A 21,100-nucleotide genomic window follows, 5' to 3' on the forward strand; every position below is an offset into this window, starting at 1 on the left:
ACAAGTAACTGTTTGTTTTGTTTTGATGTGTGTGAGTGTCTTGTCTGCATATATGTCTGTGCACCATGTGTGAGGCTAGTGCCCACAGAGTCCAGAAGTGTCAGATCGATCCCCTGGAACTGGAGTTACATGGGTCCCACGGGGCTGTGTATGCTGGGCATCAAACCCAGGTCTTCAGTGCCGGTCTTCAGGTCTTCAGAACAACAGCCAGTGCTCTTAACTTCTGAGCCACCTCTCCAGCCCCAGCGACTGCTCAGCTTTTGTTTTGTTTGTTTGTTTGTTTGCTTGGGTTCTGGGAATCCAAATGTCAGGAAATGTTTTATCCACTGAACCATCTTCCCAGTCCCACACACATATTTTTCAAAGTGTTGTTCTATTTATTTTCTTCTGTGCCTAAAGTTATTTATTATATTTAAAAAGAAATAAACTCTAGATTTAGATACATGAGTGTTTTTCCTACATGCATATCTGTGCATCATATGCATGCAGTGCCTACTGAGGCCAGAAGAGGGCATCGGGTCCACTGGGTCTGGAGTTAGGAGGGTTGTGAACAGCCCCAAGTCAAACCTAGATCCTGTGGAAGAGCCAATGCTTGTAACTGCTGAGACATTTCTCCAGCCCCCAAACTATATGTTATGTTGTGCTGTGCTGTGCTGTATATGCTCTGCACTGAGTGGATGTGGGATCTGAGAAGGGACACCAGTGGCCCACCTGGACACTGCAAGTCCCAGGACCCTCCTGATGCCTGCTCTCCCCTCCCAACTCTCAAGAAGTGGTGTGGGAAGGTAACTCCAGCACCCAGGGAGAGGGCTGAACTGTGTGGGGAACCAGAAGGACAGCTCGGGGGCTGGATGGGCAACAAAGGACCAGCCCTTGGGGCTTCTCCCAGCAGTGCAGGAGAGGGAGTTGCCATAGGATCCCGGCTGCTATACTCAGAGAGAATGCTGCTCTGGTGATCCAGGCAGGGGAAGATGGCAGCAGGGAGCAGCCATGCAGGTGGGAGAGGTCAGGCTTTGGATAGGCAGACTGCAGGGTAGGACCCTGGCCTCACCTCACCATCCTCCAGGCACCGCTCTGCCCTCCATTCTGCTGCCTGCAGTCATTCTGTCTCCAACATCCCTGAGCAATTTCCAAAATATAAATGGACCCATCACAACCAAGGCCAATCAGCCCAGAGAGACCTCCTTCTTGTTATTTGTTTATTTATTCATTTAGAGACAGGGTCTCTGTACACGACAGCCCCGGCGGTCCTGATGCTCACTCTGTAGACTAGGCTGGCCTAGAACTCAGAGATCCCTTGCCTCTGCTGGACTAAAGGTGTGTGCCACCATTGTTCGAGAATCCTGACTCAGAGGGCTGCAGTTTGTTTTTCATAAATGGTCCCAGTTCTGAGGCTGGCCTCGAACTCACAGCGATCCCCCTGCCTCTGCCTCCCAAGTGCTGGGATTCCAGGCGTGCACCCCCTCGCCCTGCAGTTTTGATTCGTTTGAGAGACGAGTCACCTTTTGATTCTTCTCTCCACACCCTTTGCGAACTCTCCTGGGTTTTCTGTTGATTTGTTGACACCGTCTTTCGTTTATTTGTGGGGGGGGGATGTGAAGGCTGGAAGACCGTTTGCAGGAGTCGGTTCTCTCCTCCTACTCTCTGGGAGAGGGGATTAAACCGGGTCAGGCTGGGTGGCGAGCTTTGGCCCACAGAGCCATCTTGCTGACCCTCTCTGTATATTGTGTTCCCACGTCCTTGTAAGCGCGTCTCCACACTTCCAGCACACAGTAGCTGTATCCCCTCTTCTCTTACTCCATGGCTCCCACTGCTGGGAGGAAGGCCTGGATTTTAGAAACATACCTCCCACGAGTCTTACCATAATCCGACAAAGTACTGATCTGCATGATGAGTCAGGTCTGATTGCTTCACGGCATTGGTAGGTTGGGCACAGCTCATTATGCACAGCTGGGGACCTTCGGAGCACGGCCGCGTGCCCGCTTTAAGTGTCGATTGCATTAACTCATTGACTAATTAATTGCTGAGTGGCTTACTGGTCCTACAGGGAGAACAAGCTAGAAGTCCCCGATGCCAGAAGCGAAGGCAAAACTAACACAGCCACTAGCACTCCGTGTCCCAGCGAGGGACACACTGCTGACCCAGGGGCTGGCGTATGGGTTGGCTCCAGGTGCTCGGGGGAGAGGGAGGTGTCTGCGGAACTCCTGCAGCCCTTCACCGTGCAAGAACCCAGCCACAGAACAGCCAGTTTTGAAGCGTTTCATGAGAAGCAAGAAATGAGATTCTTTATATGAGGTCTCCCACTCGAGTGCTGGCAGGCCAGTGCCTGGCACAGGCCAGACGCTCTGGCCGCCAACCTGACAAGCCAGGCTCGCAAAATGCTTTTTGAAGGCAAGCGCACACACAAGCCCCACAGTTCGTACTCCTGGAGGGAGGAGCGCAGAGGCAGAACCAGAGGTTCAGAGTGGGAAAGCCGCTTACATAGGGCTGCCCAGCTGGGAGGGGGAGTGGGTGGAAGGTGAGCGAGGGTCCCCACTCAGCTCCTCTTCCAGGACAGTGCTGAGGAAGCTGCTAGAAGGTGAAGTCTGGCCAAGACCTCTCGAAGAGCTACTCCCAAACCCTGACCCCCACCCCAAGGATGGAGCCTGCTGAGCTCCCTTTGGCGGTGTGTGGACCCAGCTTCACAGTCAGCCGGGACGGCTCTGCCTACTTAACCTGAATCATGAGTGAGGTCTCCTGTGGTTCAAGCCCCCCCCCCCCCAGTGCGCTGCCACTAGTGGACCTGCTCTCGGGGAGCAAGATGGAGCGAGTTCACCTCCACAGCAGGTGCAGAGAAGTGAGGAGCCATGTAGCTCCCGCCCCTTCAAATGGGGGAGGTGCGTGGGCCAGGCCTTGGGCCAGGAGTGGCTGCTGAAGAACTCTCAGCTAGCGAGGATGCTAGGCTCAGGGATGCAAGGAAAGCTTCACAACCTGGCCCGTGAGGCTTGCAGAGCCCTTTGGTTCTCAACCATTCCTTCCTAACGTTGTTAATATCCCAACCAGTCAGAATTCCACCTCTCCATCGCTGTCTGGAACATCACAGACCCCTGAACAAGCCAACGTTATTAGAGAATTCACTAAGTACTATGAAATTGACCAACAGGCAGAGGAGTGGGGGAGAGAGGAGCAACTGCCGTCAGATGGGTAGATCAGGGGGTTCTTGTCCAGAGAATCCAAAGAACCGCAAGGCTGCTGTCCCTGTAGAAAGAAGGAAGGGAACCGGACCTGGGGTCAGCAAGGCTGCTTGCTGCCAGGGTTGCAAAGGACACTGGCTTTTATTCTTCATTCAATGGGACGGCTTTTTGTTGCCAGCATGCGGTGGCCTTTGGCAGTCAGCCCCTGTCGAATTTCCTGCCATTCCATCCTGCTGGCAAACGGTTGTGGGGCACCTACTGTGTGTCAGCCCTTGCCTCGGAGTCGCCCAAGCCACCACACAAAGCCAAAGCCTGGGGCACCTGCCGCCTCTCACGCCGCGCGCCGGGCACGCGCGGCCGCCAGGTGGCGCCCTGCACCCGCACACGGGCCCGGCCGCGGGGGTCGCCCGCGCCGGCTGCGGGGGAGGAGCGGCCGGAGGCGGGGCTCACGCCGCAGGTTGTGTGACTTTGGGTTTGACCTGCCTGGAGATGAGCTAATCCCGCTGTATAATAGACTCCGGGGAGATAGGAAAATGGCCGCGCGCTATCTGCGTCGCCATGGGGACCATCGCGCGCGGGCGGGGCGCGGGCTCGGAAAAATACAGCCTTTGTGGCGGCGCGTGTCACTCACGGCCCGGGCCGCGGGCGGCGGGCTGGGCTCGCTGCCCCAGCTGCGAGGCCTTGGCGGAGGGCCCCCGGGACCGGCCCCGGGCCCCCGGGCCTTCTCGCCCTCCACAGCCGCGCGCCCCTCGCGCGCTCCCGGGCCGAGCGTGCAGGCCGGCTCTTCTCCCGCAGACGTGCAGCCAGGGGTCTGCACACCGCGGGCCCGCCCGGGCGCGGCCCTTCGCGGCGCCCGTCCCTCCGCACGCCCGGTTGCTGCGGGCGCGCGCCGAGCCGCAGGTCCGCGGGCCTGGGCCGCCTCGGAAACACGTCCGTGGGGTGCGGCCTGCGGCGCAGCCTCGCCCCGCCGCTCCGCGCCCCCGAGCCGCGCTCCGGAGCGAGGTGCCCGCGGGCCCTCGCAGGGACGTCTGCGCACGCGGCCCACCCGCTGCGCACGCGGCCGCGTGCTTCCCACGAGGTCACGTGCGGCGCCCCTGCCCGGCCTCCCGGCGGCCGCCGTAGACACCCGCCGCGCGTGTGCGCAGGGCTCGCCCACGTGCACCTCCTCGAGGCACACTCCCGCGCGCACTCGGGGCTGGCCGCCGGCGGGCCCACGTGCTCCTCCAAACAGGCCGGGCAGCGCCGGGGCGCGCACTCGCCGGCCGGCGAGCCCCCCGCGGACGCTATCGGCCTGCCCATCGGCGCGCGGATCTGCGGCGGTAAATGCTGCATTCGATGGCGGCCGCATTTGTTGTGCGCGCTCTGAAAGGGCTGCGATAATCTGGAAGGCAGAGATAAGAAACACCATTTATTCCGCGGCACTTTGGAAACAATTCCCAGCCCTGTACAACCCCATTCTCGGGCAGCCTCCGGGAGCCGGGCAGATAACGATTGGCTATTCATTATCTTCGCCGGGAACAAAGATTAGCCGGCCGAGATGAAAAATTACCCCGGACAGCGGCTCAGGCACACTCAGACCCCCCTGCCCGTCGCCACCGCCCCGCGATCGGTGCCCCGCCTGGGGTCCGAGCCTTAGCTCGCGCCTCGCCGGGTCTCCAAGGACCTGGCCTCCCTTGGGCCAGGCCGGCTGGGTCTCTCCATCTTTGGTCGGTCCTTTTACCCCAGCCCGGCTTTCTTTCCCCCAACGGCTCCCTGGGCCTTTCTCTTTTCCTCTCCTCACCGTACCCCCTCTCCACTCTGGCAGCTCCATTCTGTCTCCGTGTCGGAAGCCGCTTTCTGGTTGATACTTTCTTCGCCTTTATGTCCACCTCTCTGATTCATTCTGACACTTGTTAGTTGTTTATTTCAGCCTGAGTACCGTGGTCCCTAGGCCAACCGAGCAAGTGTTTCCGGCCCTTCGCATTGCCACATTTATTATTATTATTATTATTTTAAGTCTGCCCCTGGGGTCCCTGCTGTTTGCCCCTCCCTTTCTCTCTGGACCTCTGTCACTGGGATTTCAATTCTCTCCACCCCAAGTTCTGGGCCTTGAACTGTCCGCCTTCAGAAGGCCAGACTGAGAGGCTCCTGCCATTCTACCCAGCCCAGCCCGGGGAGAAGAGGAGACTGATTCCTGGCTGCAGCACCTAGGACCTTTCTCTAAGAAACAAGGCAGACCTTAAAGAAAAAAGAAAAAACAAAAAACAAAAAACCAACAAACCGGGGGGGAGGCCCTCTGGGACACAGGGTCTACCAGGTCCCTGGGGGATTGGCTCTGTGCTCCAGGTCTGTCTGGACAGTCCCTACCCAATAGGAAGGGGCCTGGGAGCTGGTGGTCCCAGCGAGGCCACCTCATTAGAACGGTTATTCAGCATGGCCCTGGTAATAGCAGATAAGGCTTATCAGCTCATCTCCCCCTCCCACAGACAGACAGAAAGTGCCAGAGTAAATGGCACCCCGGGGCTCCACTGGCTGCCTGCCCTGCTGGTTAGGGAAGGTGCGGGTGGCCAGGGAGCCTGGAGGGTACACATACTGTCTCCACACTCCTTCCCTACCAGACAGAAAGTAGCCCCGGACACAGAACCACAGATTCAGGGTGGAGTGGGAGACGCAGGCGCCCAGGAACATCAATCCCCGCGCACCAGTCCCGGCTGAAGCAACACACATGCAAGCTTCCTTGGATATGTTTGTCCCCATCTACCTTCACCACAAAGTTAGACATCAACACCAGCCATTAAGACATGCTAATGCTGAGTGGCGGGGCACACCTCTACACCTCTAACTCCAGCACTCAGGAGGCAGAGTTCCAGGCCAGGCACGGCTGACACAGGGAGAGCGTGCTTTTAAACACACACACACACACACACACACACACACACACCTGCATGGCCTCAGATACACAGACACCCTCCCCCACTAATTAATAGAATTGTCATTTACGTAGACACATTGCAAACATCTCTCCTCTCTCTCTCACACACATTGAAAGTTATATACAGAGAGTCAGGCTATTAAAGACACAAACGAATGCCTAGATACATACACAAATGCACAAAGGTAGCACACCGATTCAGACACACTTACAGATACCTGCTGCCTATCTCATGATTCCAAGAGGCCGGTCTATCTCAGAGATAATCTGGACAGAGAGACATGCTCCCGGTTCCACAAGACACTCTTCTCTTATGTGCACTTGTGGGGGGTCACGCTCTGAAAACAGTCATGCTGTGACTTACTGCCCAACACAAACGCTGAGGGATCCACTCAAGTTTGGCAAACGCTCCTCTGAGGTCCCCATGGCGAACACTGGGCACATAAATTGAACTGCACGCAGAGGCTGTGTGGACAAAGCAACAGATTCAGAAAGACCCCAAACAGCTGGCAGTGCAAGGGTGGGGTTGCAGCACAGCAGGGTTCACAGTCTGGGGGGGGGGGTTAGGACAGTGCGAGGGATGGCTTCTCATTGCTGTCTAGCTCAGGTGCCTCCTTAGGATGCAGGCTGCCACCAGGCTGACTCTGCACCCTTCTGAGGACAAGCCCCTCGCTCTCTGTGTGATGCAAAAGGTTCGCCGGGAATGGGCCAAGGACGCACCCGAAAAGCCATCCCGAAAATGAGTCGGTGGGGAGGAGGCCGCGCCGCACCCGCACGTACCCAAATATGCAGGACGTGAGGGAGTTGTGCGACTGTGTCAGTGTGTGTGTACCTTTCATCTGTATGTGCACCGGCGTTCGTGTGCCCGAGAGTGCCTGCCTGGGGACTCCTACCCAGCGACAGCACGTGCACAATGTGTACTGGAGGGGGGGGGCAGGTGTCCGTGTACTTGCATTTGAGGGAGAGTCTCCAAAGAGAGGCACCCCAGGCTTCCTGAGCTTCCATCCCTGAGAGCAGAAGTGCTTGCGTGGCCCTGGGAAGGCGGGGGCGGCCTGCAGGGTGTGCGCGCCTCGACTGACGAACGGCCGAGCCTGGCCAGCCCAGGCGGCTGGACCCGGCAGACAGGGCGCGGAGCCCGGGCACCCTCGTGCCCCCCTGCGGCGCGCCCTCCCCCCTCCAAGCGATGTCGAAATAAAAAGCCGCCGCGCCGCGGCCGGGAACCGAGAGGCGGCGAGGACCAGGAGAGGCGGCCGGGCCGGCGGGGCGGCAGCTCACGGCTCGGCTCTCCCCCGCCCGAGGTCGCCCCGACCGCCGCGGTTCCCGGGCCCCGCCGCGCGGGACAAAGGCGGCCGCCCGGGACCCAGCTCCCGCCGGGGCCCACGCCGCGCCGGGGCCCACGCTGCGCCCACCGCCGCCGCGCTGGCTCCCGCGGGCCGCCCAGCCACGCCGCGCGCGCCGCCGCCCCGCTGAGCCCCGGCCCCCGAGGGAGGGCGCCGCCCACCGCGCCGCGGCCGGTAAGTTCCCGCGCGCGGCCCGCGCCGTCCCGGGCCTCCCCGCGCCGCCCCGCGCCCCCCGACGGGCTCCCGGGCCCCGAAGGCCCGCCCCGAGGGCGCCCGCCTCCCGCCGCCCCCCAGCGTCCCGGCGCCGCGCGGCGCCCCCTCCCGCCCCGGAGCCCGGGCCTTTGTCTCGGCCGCTGCCACCCCCGGTCTCCGCGGCGGCTGCGCCCCGGCCGGGCCGCCGAGCGCCGGCTGCACCTGCCGGCTGGTCCCGTGCGCCGGCTTTGCGCGGCTTAACCCGGCCGCTCCCGCCCGGGCCCCCGCTCCCAGCGCCCCGCGGCCCTTTATCCCGGGCGGCGAGGGTGCAGGTGTGGGGACGGCGGGGCGTGGAAGTCTCCCCTTGCCCAAGTCCGAGCCCGAACCCTTTCAGTGGGATTTCAATAAGAACGAGGCGGACGCAGCCTGCGGCATCCGCCGTGGAGAGGGCCTGTCTGGACGCTGGGCATTGAACCGTTCGGTGGCGGCCGGGCTTGAACTCGCGCTCACCCCAGCGGTGAGGGGGGAAAGGTCTTGTACTCAGAAGGACCTCCCGTGTGGCGTCTGCTCCTTCACCAGAAAACAACAAGGAAAGAAATTCGTTTGCTAGGGGGAAGAAAACAAAACAAAACAAAACAACAACTTGCCTCCCAAGGTCGGGAACATCTAGGGGTGAGTTACGGGTCTACACTGGGGCCCGAGTCGGGATTCTATAGAAGCAGGCAGGATCCGAGAAACCAGGTAGAGCCTAAGCGTCTGTCAGGTCTGGAGAGCGTCCCCAGCCGGGTTGACAAATTGCAAACAAATTGCATCTAACGAAATGCGTTTAGCAGTTGCCGTGCTGCTGACCCCAGGCCTGCGGGCAAAGCATAGCTGTTGGTGGAGTGGGAAAGCCTCCCCTCCACACCGGACCCCGACTGTCTGCAGGCCGGCTCTGGAGGCTAGAAGTTGACCAGAAATTCCAGGTCCAAGGCACCTGGCACCAGCGGTCCAGACACCTAGGACAGTGGGTCCTAGTCCCCGTATTTCCGAAAGATTTCCAAAAAGATGGCAGATGCTAGGCGAGCGGGAGTCTTTGATTTGAGGAGGTGGAAGCGGACCCCAAAGAGCAAAGAGTGCCGTTAGAGCCCCTCTGAACTGATGGATGATGCCTGGGACATATCTGAGTCCTCCACCTAGAGGGGACCCGGAGCCAGAGTGGCCAAAGCTCCCCACTTCCTTCCCAGTGTCCCTCAGAGCTTGTGGCTGAGGTAGGGCTGGAGGCCTCGGGGTTGTCAGCGATTTGGGTTTGAAAGGCAGCCCTAAGCAAGCCCTAAGCCACTCAGCTGCCCTTAAGAAAAAGGAGAGAATTGAGCTGCGAAGAGAGAGCAAACTTGTGATCCCAGAGGGATGGCTCGGATGAGCTAAGTTTAAACAAAGGGCAAGTGGGAGCGCAGCTTCAACTGAAGGCCCTACAGGGCTCCATCCCCTTTCAGACTGATTTGCAGGAGCCGGGCCACACCCAGAACCGGGCCTGCATCTACAGAACCCAGCTCCCACGCAGGAGCACCCCCTCTCTGCAGAAGCTTTCAGGTCACGCAAAAAAAGGGAGGGGGGTGGTTAGAAAATTCAGTTTGGGAGTCAAGCTCCCCCTGTTCTCCGAGAAACCTTGTTTCCGCTGGAAGGAAAAGGACACGTTAGTTCGGAGAAGAGCAGCCTCGGGTAGGCTCCAAAACGAACCACAGCAAAATAATAATAATAATAATAATAATAACGAAGCAAGTATCCACGTGAAGGTATTCTAGGGACCTCATAGCAGGGCTCTGAAAATTGGAATAAATCTGCTGGCGTTTGGGGGGCTGGCGGGGGCTAGGGGGAAGTTGACTTTAAGCCATCTTGGGAACTGCCTTCTTTGGTGTTTGTTTGGGCTTTAGTAGCGGTTCGTGTTTGGCCTAGTAGTGGGTTCTTGGCAGTGGCTCGATCTGGTTCACACGTTCATCAGCACAGGCTCCCCTTTATTCGCCGATTCAGGGTCCTGCCGCCTAGCCGGAAATTTCCCCTTTCATACGGGTTAGTTCCTGCTGGAAAACTCAGCAGTCCCGCCTCGGACGCAGGCGCGCCAACCTCGGCCGGGGTTCGGCCTAGCCGCCGCTTCATGCAGTTCCAGAAGGCAACCTTAGGTCCTCAGCCAAGGGAGCAGCCAAAGGCGGGACCCCTCTCCTCCTCTGTGCCAGTCTGTGGGCAGGCAAGTTGTTGCAGGTCTCCTGAGGCCAAGGCTCAAGCGTCGCTTAACCGCCCGGGGAAGCCCTTGTTGCGTGGCGATTTTCCGAGCTGCCGGACGGAGTAATTAAATCCCCCTCTGCGCCGCGCTCTTCGCCAGCAGGGTGGGCAACACCGGGGCTCTCTCGTGTGGAGGGGGGTGGCCCGCTGGGCTGACCACTTTCACCTCTGCAAGGGCCAGGACTCTGCCCCGACCGCGATGTGGCAAGGAAAACGGAACCCCCATCTCGTCCAGAAAGAAAAGATAATTTTAATTGCAGCTTCGGGAGAAAAGAGGGAAATTACCTGTTTTTGGGGTGGTGCTGGCAGACCCCGCCCTGCCAGCCGCGGCGCCCCGGCTAGGCCAGGGCAGCGTCCTCGGCGCTCTCCTCCGGGCGCCCGCACGGCAGAGGCCTGGGGTTGGGCCGCGCGGGGTGCCCTTGCCGAAAGCGGGGGTGTCGCCCGGCCCTGAGACGCCCGCTAGGTTCCGGGGCCTTCGAACACTGGAAACTCCGTGGCGGTCTCGCCTTGCGCGTTAACGAAGAACCGGGGGCCGGAAGGCTGGGAGAGGCCGAGACAGCCGCCCCGAGAGGGTGCGGGTCCCAAGTGGACCCCGCGGGGGGAGCGCGGCCTGGCGGCGCTGAGACCACCCACCTGCGCAGCCGACCCCGAGGCTCCGCGGCCTCGCGCCGCTGCAGCTCCCGGAGCCCCCCGCGCGGCTCCCGCCTAGTCTGGGTGCGGACCTCCGAGCCTCCCGGGCCCCGGCTGGCTCCGGAGCGCGGGGACTCGGGGAGCACGGCCGGCCGCAGGGACCCCACCCCCTTCCCAGGGCGCGGGAGGCGCGGGTTTCCGGCCCAGCGGAGTCCTGCACCCCGGGCCCCAGGCCTTTACCTGTTCCAAGGCCTCGGACGGACGGACGGACGCCAGCCGCAGAGGCCGGAGGAGGCCCTGCCGTGCGCGCGCCCCCTCTGTGCGGTCCGCAGAGGTCCCGGGAGGGGGTGCCGGGGGCGCGCCCGAGGAGCTGAGCCGGGCTGGGAGCCCCCCGGCCGAGGGGACCGAGGGCTTTCCTCCCTCCTTGGATTATTAAAAAGTTCATTTCCTGGCGAATCGGGTGACGTCAGGGGCCCGGCGTCGCGGTGGCGGGGCCGCCGGGCCGGAGAAGCCGCCTCCAGTTACCCAATTACGGACTGTCAATCCTGCCGCCCCTCCCCCCTCCTCGGGGGCGGCGGAGACCCCAGCCCTGCCCCTGCTCGGGACCAACCTGGGACCCCTCTGGAGGTATTCCCTGGGGCTCTCGGGCCTGCCGAGGTAGAGCAGCTAGATGGAGGGCTTCGAGCTCCGCCAGCCGCTCGCACCTGTCTAGATTCCCCCAGAAGGCTTGGGCTGGCAAGCCTCTGTCCAGACTCCGGGCTAATGTCCCCAGCCCATACCCCGGGAGGGAGCCAGGTCTGTACGCCCGTCGCGGGGCTCACCCCCTCCAGAAGGGAGGTGTTGTGGGGGAAAGTCCAGGTGACTTTGGGAACAGAGTGTCAAAACATTGCTTCCCTCTCCCCAAAGGCCGCCGGGGGGCCCCTCGGAGAACATGTATACATACATGTGTATATTATACGGCTAACACGGAGTCTCCCTCCGGCCGACGCTGGCGCCAGTCCCCGGCTCCACGGCCTCGCCCCGGGCAGTTCGGCCTGGTGGTCTGCTAAGGCCACGCCCGGAGCCCTTACTCCTCCCTGGGCCACTGGCCAGACCGCGACCATCGGTCCAGCGCGGCCCTAAGTGTCCTAGTGCCCAGAGAGGGGGTCCTAGAGGGTCCACAGTCCCCAGACTCGTGCCGCCCGGCCGGTCCTGCCGGCCCCACGCACGGCAGCCCTGACCGGGTCTGGAGCGGCGGCTGGACTCAGGTTGGCCGCGCTCCGTGGCGGGGGAGGTGGGGCCCCTCGGAGAGCGTGGAGAGCTGGGGTCCCCGCAGACAGATGCCAGAAGGTGGTGTGTCTCCGCGCCTGGCGAGTCAGGGACCGCACTGGGGGCCAGCTGCCGGGAGGGCAGGGCTGAGGCCCCGCGCGGCTGCCAGGGGGGTGAGGGGCTCTGCCCGCGGCGAGGGTCCCCCGGGGGGCGTTGGCATCGGAGGCCGCGGGGAGGGCGCTGGGAGGGGTCGAGGCGGCTGAGGGGGCCAGCTCCGGGGTCAGCCCCGAAGTCCGGCGGCCGGAGCTGCCGCGGCGGCCAATGGCGGCGCGGAGGCTGGGCGGCGCGCGGCGCTGATTGGCTGGCGCCGGCTTCTTAGGCGTGCGCGGCCCCCGCTTCATGTCTGTGCAGGAGTCGGCAGCTGGCGCCAGGGCGGCCGGAGGATGCAGAGGGGCCGGAGCCGGGCGGGCCGGAGGCCGGGGCGCGCGCTCCTCCCCACCCCTAGCCCGTGAAGCCGCCCGCCCTGGGGCGCGCTGCCTCCTGCGGGGCCCGCGGCTCCCGGGCTCTCCTGGTGTCCCTTGCTCTCTGCTGCTGAGCCGCCCCCTCCCGCGCCGCTGCGAGTGTAAGTTTGAGGTGCAGGGGGTTTGGCGGGCGCTGCCAGATTGGGGGGTCTCTGCGGGGCTCCGGCCGGGCTCTCCTGCGAGCGGTCACATTCTTACGCCTTGGGGAGAGGTCCCGGGGACTTCTGGAGCGTGCCCTGGGGACCGGCTCCTCGCCCCGGGAACTGCGTGTTTGGGGTGGGAGGGTGTCGAGGTTACTTTGTGTCTACACTGCCACTGTAAGTGAATGAGTGTGTGTGTGTGTGTGCGCGCGCGCGTGTGCGTGCGTGGATGGGGAGGGGTGATGGGCCTCACAGTGACTGTCCAGGCTCTTGTCTCTAACTTTTAGTCGAGTTGACGTGTTTGTGTGCCCAGAGGACAGGGGCTCGGTGTGAGACGGTGATTTCAGTTCCGCGTGCGTCTGTGGGGGTCACCGGTGTCCGGGCCCATCCCCGTGTGTGACCTCGTGTGCGTGGGTGTGCGGCTGTGGGAAGGCGAGTTTCCCTGCGCGTGTACGAGGCTGAGCCCCTTCTACCTTCCTTTCGTTTTAAAGCCTGCGCTTTCCTCCCACGCGGGACTGGTCCTGAGCGGAGCTCCGCTCTCAGGTCCCCACACCGACTTTGGGGGGGTGTCAGAGGCCAGCGGCGCCCCTCACATCCCCCCCATCATCCAGGGCCACCCCGCCTTCGCCTGGATCCCGAGCCGCAGGAGCGGATCATGGAGGTGGCGTCGGAGCAGCCTCGCTGGATGGCGCACCCCGCCGTGCTGAATGCGCAGCACCCCGACTCGCACCACCCGGGCCTGGCGCACAACTACATGGAGCCGGCGCAGCTGCTGCCTCCGGACGAGGTGGACGTCTTCTTCAACCACCTCGACTCGCAGGGCAACCCCTATTACGCCAACCCGGCCCACGCGCGCGCGCGCGTGTCCTACAGCCCGGCCCACGGTGAGCCCTCGGCGGCCCCCGGGTTGCCGGGAGCCCGGCCCGCGCCAGGCCTCGGAGGGGAGGACGGCCCGCGGCTGCTTCCCGGATGTGGGATCCGCAGGAATCTGAGCAGCTGCGAAGCCGGGCCGGGGAAGGTGGAGGCAGTGACCTCTTGGGGAGGGTCTGGAACCTGTAGTCCTGTCCGGTTCCAACTGTCTTGGGGGGGGGTCCCTCTGGCCCTGACCGGTGGGGTCGCTCTGTGGCGCTTGGCCTTTCACGGACCTCGCTGTCGACTGCACGCTGGGGTGTTATGTTTCCGATGGTTTCAAGGGTGGGGCTGTCGACGGGGGTCCCTGAGCTGTGGCCGGGTGTGCCTGGCGGCGGGGTGGCCCTGAAGCCGCCGCCCGCCCTCACCGCCTCTCCCCCTGCTGCAGCCCGTCTCACCGGAGGCCAGATGTGTCGACCGCACTTGTTGCACAGCCCGGGCTTGCCGTGGCTGGACGGCGGCAAAGCGGCTCTCTCCGCCGCCGCGGCCCACCATCACAGCCCCTGGACCGTCAGCCCGTTCTCCAAGACCCCGCTGCACCCCTCGGCTACTGGAGCCCCTGGAGGGCCGCTGTCTGTGTACCCCGGGGCTGCGGGTGGGGGCGGGGGAGGCAGTGGGGGCTCGGTGGCCTCCCTCACCCCCACTGCAGCCCACTCTGGCTCCCACCTCTTCGGCTTCCCGCCCACGCCACCCAAAGAAGTGTCTCCAGATCCCAGCACCACCGGAGCTGCTTCCCCAGCCTCCTCGTCGGCAGGAGGTAGTGTAGCCCGCGGTGAGGACAAGGATGGCGTCAAGTACCAAGTGTCACTGTCGGAGAGCATGAAGATGGAAGGCGGCAGTCCCCTGCGCCCAGGCCTGGCTGCCATGGGCACCCAGCCTGCGACACACCACCCAATACCCACCTACCCCTCCTATGTGCCCGCCTCGGCGCACGACTACGGCAGCGGGCTCTTCCATCCTGGAGGCTTCCTGGGTGGACCGGCCTCTAGCTTCACCCCGAAGCAGCGAAGCAAGGCACGCTCCTGCTCAGGTAAAGGCAGCTGTGGGACTTCAGGGCCTTGGGCGTGGGGGGTGCCTGTGTGGAAGGGATTGTGATCTGACAAGGAGGCCACGTTAGAGCGGCGGGTTTAAGAATGGGTGCCACTACTCTCTGACAGTCCACAAGTGTTTGAGGCTCCCTGTGGGCAAGAAGAAAACCCTAAAACTTTTCATCCTTCCTTTGGGTGTCTCTAGCATCCCCCCCCCTTCAGTTCCTCCCCTCACCCCTCACCACGTCCCCCCCTCCAAGGTTGGTGAACATCAGCCAACGCTCAGAATGTAGCTCCCTGTCTCCTCCCCAAATGTTCAGCTGAGAGCGAGCAGCCTCGTGACTGGGTGTGGGGGAGAACGGGGCTGTAGGTGAGGGAAGGAGTCAGTGTGCGCGTGTGTGTACGTGTGTCTGCGAGCGTGTGCGTGCTGCGGGCGCTGCAGAGATCCAGGCCCTGAAGGAATCTGGTTCTCCAACTCTGCTAGTCCAGATCTCCTTGGAGATTTCCCCAAAGCGAAATTCCCAAGGCCTGTTTGTATCCTAGTGACCCTGATCCCTCTCCCTGAGGGCAGGGGTGCGAACCTGTGCGGGTGCCCGTACCCTTCTGCCAGCGGTAGCTGGATCCAGCCGGGTTGGTCCAGCAGGATGGCCTTCAGGCAAAAACCCAGGGCTCTGGGGCTGCTTCCCATGGATTCTAGTGAGGGAGGGGAAGGTTCTCTCCAAAGTTTACTCCTACTTTGAGGAACCACCGTCTCTTGCTGTAGCTCACAGGGACTTAGTTCCAACCAAATCAGGAAGAATTTCCTGGGTAAGGAGTTACAGGCACTCACTCCGCTGAACTCCAGCCCGATTTGACTCAACCTCCTGCCCCACTAAGACCAGTGACTTTGCCTTTTTGCAGTCTTGGGCCTTTTTTTGTAGCCCTTTCTTCCAAGTTTGTTTTGTATTTTATTTGAATTCCAGATGGCCAAAAAAAACAGCAACAGAAAATAAGACCGTCCAAACTAAAGTGAAAGAACCTCTTATTTATTTCATTAAAAACAAACAAACAAACAACAACTTTGGTAGTTGAATCCTAGGATTTTGAAAAGAGAAAAAAGCTGGAGGGAGAGAAAAGTTTCCTTCCTGACCCTAGACTGAGCATAAAGACAGTGAGGGGCTGATAGTGGAGACGGGGAACAGACTTGGAGATCCTGGCACAGCTGGAGGGGCAAAAGTGAGAGGAAGTAGGAGAGAAGAGAGGCTGAGAGCCTCCCCGACCCAGATCAGGCCGGGCAACTGTGCTCTGCGTGGCGGTAGCCCCTGTTCCATAGAGCTGGCCTTCAGTTCTCTTTCTGGGTCACTTGCTGCTGGCTCTGAGAATCCCTGCACCCTGCATTTTATGGGGACCCCCTGAGTCCCTCTTTCTGCCAGGGGTGGGACTGAAAGACTCCAGCCTCAGCCACTAAGCTGCTTATGTCTCTCCTCGTTCCTCTGCAGAAGGCCGGGAGTGTGTCAACTGTGGGGCCACAGCTACCCCTCTCTGGAGACGGGATGGCACGGGCCACTACCTGTGCAATGCCTGCGGGCTCTACCACAAGATGAATGGACAGAACCGGCCCCTCATCAAGCCCAAGCGGAGGCTGGTAGGAATGAGCACATCTTGGGGCAGGGCAAGGGCCACAGCGGCGACCAATCCGGGTAGATCTGGTGGTTAGTTAAGGGAAGAAAATCAAAACAAAACAAAAAACAAAAGCAAAAAACAAAAACCCAAAACGAAAACAACCCAACAACAAAACTTCAAATGCAGAGACTTCAGCACCTGAAGGTCTCTTACCAGTAAAATCATTTGGGGGTCAGTCAGGTCGCTCTTCGTGCTGGCGGATTCTTTCCTGCCAAGTTTCCTGTCCTGCAGCCACGGGCACCCCTCCCCGCCCCCCACTGCTGAAGGATTCCCAGGGCCCGGGGTCCAGCAGCCCACCCTCGTGCTCTGGCCTCCTGTTCGCTCTTTTTAAAAATAGGGTCATGAAGTACTTTTCCCTGTGGCGACTCTGGCAGCCCTCCCTCGCCTCCCTGCTCACAGTCTCCTCGCTTATTTAAATAACACACAGCAGCCACCAAAAAAACCTGCCCTTTATTATTTTTCCATGGAGTCACCTATACTGTGTATTTTCATTTGAGTGATTTTTAAAAAAATGTCCTTTCGGATCTCCTGCCGGAGTTTCCTATCCGGACATCTGCAGCCGGTAGATAAGGAAACTTCGTGTATCTGTTTCCGGACCGGCAAGTTTTCAGAGCCGCCTCGACTCAGTCCTGCCTCTCGCTGGGCTGTTTTGAAATTTCTAATACCCTCCACTCTGCAAATAATGTGTAAAATGCTAAGAATAATAAATATATTTTTTCAGGGCGAAGTGATTTATGAGTTTAAATCGTTCACCCGCTTTGGGGCCCTTTTCTTTTTCTTTTTTTTTTTTTTCCTCTCCTCTCCCTGGAGCAGTGAGAGGGCGGGTGCGGGCTGGTGGGGGCGGGAGGAGGATATGCTGCTGGCCCCTGAGTCAGAATTCCAGCTTCGGGCTGCTTACTCACCCTCCCCGGCCCGGCAGCGGCCAGCTCTGGTCCCCTCCGTGAGCAGGCTCAGGCCCGGGGGCCACTCTGGGCTCAGCTGGCCTCGGCCCCCACCCCACCCTGGCTGCCCAGTGGAGTTTAGCGTTAGGAATTGCTGGGCGGGGTGGGGGAGGAAGGAGGGTCTCCGCAAGACTACAGCTCTTTTTTCCCTGGGGCAGAAGGGACGGCAGAGGGGCGCTCTGTGTTCTAGGAAAAGGTTTCTCTCTCTGGACCTTGTGTTCCCCGTTCCAGAGACCAGACCTCCTCTCTTCTTTCCCCCACCTCTGACTGGCATTTCCTGGGGTGCTGGGACGAGGGACTGGTAAAGGCAGCGGGCGAGAACTCTCAGAGCGCAGGGTTCTAGACCGGCAGGGAACGGAAATGTCTTTGCTCCTTAGGCCTTGTGGAAGCCTCTGGCTAGTATGACTATTGATCGCTAGGAATGCGGTTAGTGCAGTCAAAGGAGCTGAATGTTTAGCTTTTAAATTGCAGTTACATTTAATGGAAGTCTTCCCTGGTGATTGCACATTCTGTAAAGGACAAGGCAACGACACCTTTAACCCCGGGCTCAATTTCTGGGTTCTCCTGGGCAGTGCAGGGTCTTGCTGCCACGGCCTCCCAGCCGTGACTCACCGGGACTCTAAATTTCCAGGGGAACAGTGGGGGCGGAGGCATGCAACTGGAGACAGCAACTCGGGGTGGCCGCCAGAGCCTCCTTGGGACCTCAGTTTCCTTACCTAGGAAATTGGATTTCTGGGCACTCGGGGAAGTGGCTTCCCCTTCTGTGTTTACAATCCTTCGGATTCTAAGAACTCTTTATTCCAAAGTTCTGTGATTCCCAACCAGTTTTACTTCTCAAATTCTAAAATTCCTTGGTCTGAGATGCCTGGATTCCCCTGTGGGACCTGCTGCTACTGGGCTAAGCGGTGAGGCTGGGGGTGGCGCAGAGGGCCCAGGAGAAGGTCAAGGTGGGGCGTGGGAGACCGCCGCTGACGCTGCCCCTCCCCTCCCAGTCTGCTGCCAGGAGAGCGGGCACCTGTTGTGCAAATTGTCAGACGACAACCACCACCTTATGGCGCCGGAACGCCAACGGGGACCCTGTGTGCAACGCCTGTGGCCTCTACTACAAGCTGCACAATGTGAGTGCTCCCCGCCCCTCCCCAGGGACCTCAGCTCTTTGTGCATTTGTGCAGCCCCGGCCAGCGGCCCCAGCCACCATCTCCAGCTTGGCTTGGCTTGGGAAGCCACAGCCGGCAGCCTGCCTGGCCAGCCCAGAGTGCCAGAAGGGCCGTGCAGTAAGAGGGAAGGATGCCTCCGCTTTGGAGGTGGGACCGGTGGGGGCAGGGCCGACGGGATTGGGACCTCTGTGTCAGGAGCCGTCGGGGGCAGGGGAGGATTAGAGGTGTTGGCGACGGGCAGCGCAGGCATTTAGTGAACTAGAAACCGTGTGGGCTGTTAGACCGCGCAATCTTTCTTGCAATGGTGACGGTGCAGGCTTTAAGGGGGCTTTGGTGAGTGGCCTGGGAAGCTGGGCTGAAGGCACAATTCCTGGCACCCCGGGGATATAAGTTACTCATCCTCTCTTGACCTTCGAGGGCAGTTGAAGGGATCCGTGGGGGTAGGAAACTTGTCCTAAGGGCTCTGTGGCTGCCTCCAGGTTAACAGGCCGCTGACCATGAAGAAGGAAGGGATCCAGACCCGGAACCGGAAGATGTCCAGCAAATCCAAGAAGAGCAAGAAAGGGGCCGAATGCTTTGAGGAGCTATCCAAGTGCATGCAGGAGAAGTCATCCCCGTTCAGTGCGGCTGCCCTGGCTGGACACATGGCCCCCGTGGGCCACCTCCCACCCTTCAGCCACTCTGGACACATCCTACCCACACCAACGCCCATCCACCCCTCCTCCAGTCTCTCCTTTGGCCACCCTCACCCGTCCAGCATGGTGACTGCCATGGGCTAGATACAGTTTCCCACTGGACAGACAAGGACATCAAGGGTGGCTGGCAGAGCCAGAGCGTGGCCGGGTATTCCCAGGATGGGTGGAACACACTCTTGGCTCCCGCTCCTCCCAAGAGACCCACACTTCCTCCTGCCAGCCCAGCCTGGCCGAAGCCACCTCTTCTGGGAGGACTCCCAGCCTTGTGCCGCCATTACTGTGAATATTTCTAACTGGGCTGCAGTGTGTGTGCCCCGGGTGCTGCCCAGGAAAGTGTTTTCACGGATAGTTGCTTGGAGAGCAAAATGGACAGGTTTATAGCAAGAAAAGGAGCAGACTGGGGACAGAAAAACAAAAACATTTTTTTTTTGAAGGAGAAAGAAGTAGGCTAAAAGAATTATTTTGCTCTTATTTTTTACAAGGATGTGAAGACATGGAGGCGTGGGCTGTTTGTGTTCTCTGGGTCCTTCCTCAGGGCCTCCTGCCCTCAGTCAGGGCTCTGGGGAGGGGCAGACTTACAGGGCCCCAACCTGAGCCCCCTCTGCAGCCTGGAGGTAGCCCTTGCCCTGACGCAGCCCTAGAGGGCAGAGACAATCGCAGGCGGTCCTGCGCGGATTCCCAGGCCAGGGCTGGGTCACAGGAAGGAAACATTCTCTGGAAAGGGGAAATGTCTCCCAGATCATTCCCTTGGCTTAGAGAGGCCAAAACTGGTGTGACCCAAATGGGCTAAGCCATGGCCTGCGCTCTAGGCCAGTTGGACCCCTGTAAATACATCCTTTTTCTGCTAACCCTTCGACCCCCTCCCACTCTAAGATAAATAAGAAAATATTCAAAACAAAAACCAAACTGCATAAGCTTAACTCGCTGATGAGTGGTTTTATTTTTAAACTCGTTTTGGGTCCAGTCAATTGTACGTTGCCACAGAAGCCTCACCATGAAAAGAATAAAACCTACAAACCAGGGCTGAGCTTCACAGTTCTTTCTTGAATGGTTCTTGGGTCCTGCGGTCCTGGCAGGAGGCTGGGGACGAGGGGGAGCTTGTGCTCTTGGTTGCCGGGGGCAGGCGGGCAGCAGCCCTGTGATCTGGGGCTTCTGTTCTGCTGTGGCTGGTTGGATCCTTCAAGGTACAGCTGTACATAAAATGTGTCCCAAGCTTCGATTCTGTGTGCGGTGGTGGCGGTGGTGCAGCAGCCAGCAAGTGGGCCCCAAGCCCGGGAGACGATTGCGCTGACTCCTCAACCAAGTGCAATACCGGTGTCCAATTGCTGCGGAGCACCCTGACCGGAAGTAACTTATTTTGTGCTAGTACCCGCATAAGAAAAAGAATCGGCAGTATTTTCTGTTTTTATGTTGTTGGTTTTTTTTTTTTTTTGGCTTGTTTTATTTTGAATTAGTGACTTAAGTTATTAACTATGTACAACATTTAAATATTGTCTGTAAAAATTGTATGCTACCCTCTTATTCCTTTAAAGTGAATACTGTTAAAAATAATAAAATACTTTTTGTGAATGCTGCAGCCTGTGGAGTGGGTTCCTAGGGTAGCCTGCGTTCCTTGTGGGGTTTGAGCTGTCAGGTGATCTCTGCCCTTCAGAGAAGGCCCCATTTGGTTTGGTTGGCTACCCCCTCTTCCCTGGGGCCCAGGGAAAGGTACACGGTGTGTGTGTGTGTGTGTGTGTGTGTGTGTGTGTGTGTGTGTGTGACAGCACTCTTCTCCAGCTCCTGCTTTTCTGAGAGTCCAGAAAGGTCCCTGCTTGGGCTTTTCATAGCACCAATAACTGACCTGGCCACACTCAGGTCCCCCCAACGAGGCGTGATCAGCTCTGGCTTCTAGGGTACCAGGTTGCCAAATCTATTTGTTGACAAACTTGGTCATGCTGTCACAGATTGCTGTCTCTGACCAATGATCCAGGACAGCTACGGCTACCAATATTCCTGACCGATGCATCTGCCACTGTCCCCTTAAAGGGTGACTGCTAAGCAGTCGGCAGTATGTATCTGGTCACTGTCTAGTCACTACCCTGTGCACAGTGGGATCACCAGTCATCCCTGGCAGTGATGTTGCCAACTGCCCCTAATCATGTGCTTAGCATCTCTCCTCAACGTTTCTCATGGCCGATGTGTGGGCCCCGTGAGCAGGCAGCCACTGGGCCACCAATGATGTCACAGTGATTTTTCTTTTGGGGTGGGATGAGTTGTGGGGTCTCGGCCTCGCTCAGGCCGGCTTCAAACACGTA

At 60.0% G+C, this 21,100-nt stretch overlaps 3 protein-coding genes across 6 annotated transcripts; 2 read left to right on the plus strand and 1 right to left on the minus strand.

Moving 5' to 3' along the window:
- Window positions 1–1,185: 1,185 nt before the first annotated feature.
- LOC132654221 (collagen alpha-1(I) chain-like) lies at window positions 1,186–7,314 on the minus strand. 3 transcript variants are annotated; one of them, XM_060383719.1, is made up of 3 exons: window positions 6,449–7,314; window positions 4,959–5,099; window positions 1,186–4,554 (listed from the first exon to the last, which is right to left on the minus strand). In XM_060383719.1, exons 2-3 carry the CDS (start codon window positions 5,052–5,054, stop codon window positions 3,718–3,720), a joined length of 933 nt encoding a protein of 310 aa, XP_060239702.1. In that variant the 5' UTR covers window positions 5,055–5,099; window positions 6,449–7,314; the 3' UTR covers window positions 1,186–3,717. The 3 variants fall into 3 exon arrangements, with proteins under 3 accessions (XP_060239702.1, XP_060239703.1, XP_060239701.1); XM_060383720.1 differs by lacking the exon at window positions 4,959–5,099; XM_060383718.1 differs by having other exon boundaries at window positions 4,959–7,314.
- Window positions 5,586–11,627, plus strand: LOC110549578 (collagen alpha-1(I) chain-like). Its single transcript, XM_021638821.1, has 4 exons — window positions 5,586–5,709; window positions 7,126–7,598; window positions 7,681–8,133; window positions 10,218–11,627. The coding sequence occupies exons 1-4, from the start codon at window positions 5,586–5,588 to the stop codon at window positions 11,625–11,627; spliced, it is 2,460 nt and encodes an 819-aa protein (XP_021494496.1).
- Gata2 (GATA binding protein 2) lies at window positions 7,471–20,382 on the plus strand. Of its 2 annotated transcripts, none has more exons than XM_060383717.1 (6): window positions 7,471–7,598; window positions 13,026–13,298; window positions 13,712–14,353; window positions 15,830–15,975; window positions 17,947–18,072; window positions 18,591–20,382. In XM_060383717.1, the coding sequence occupies exons 2-6, from the start codon at window positions 13,070–13,072 to the stop codon at window positions 18,888–18,890; spliced, it is 1,443 nt and encodes a 480-aa protein (XP_060239700.1). In that variant the 5' UTR covers window positions 7,471–7,598; window positions 13,026–13,069; the 3' UTR covers window positions 18,891–20,382. The 2 variants fall into 2 exon arrangements, with proteins under 2 accessions (XP_060239700.1, XP_021494464.2); XM_021638789.2 differs by lacking the exon at window positions 7,471–7,598 and adding an exon at window positions 12,143–12,375.
- Window positions 20,383–21,100: the final 718 nt, after the last annotated feature.

Source organism: Meriones unguiculatus, chromosome 5 (genome assembly GCF_030254825.1).
Source record: "Meriones unguiculatus strain TT.TT164.6M chromosome 5, Bangor_MerUng_6.1, whole genome shotgun sequence".
Lineage (NCBI taxonomy): Eukaryota > Metazoa > Chordata > Mammalia > Rodentia > Muridae > Meriones > Meriones unguiculatus.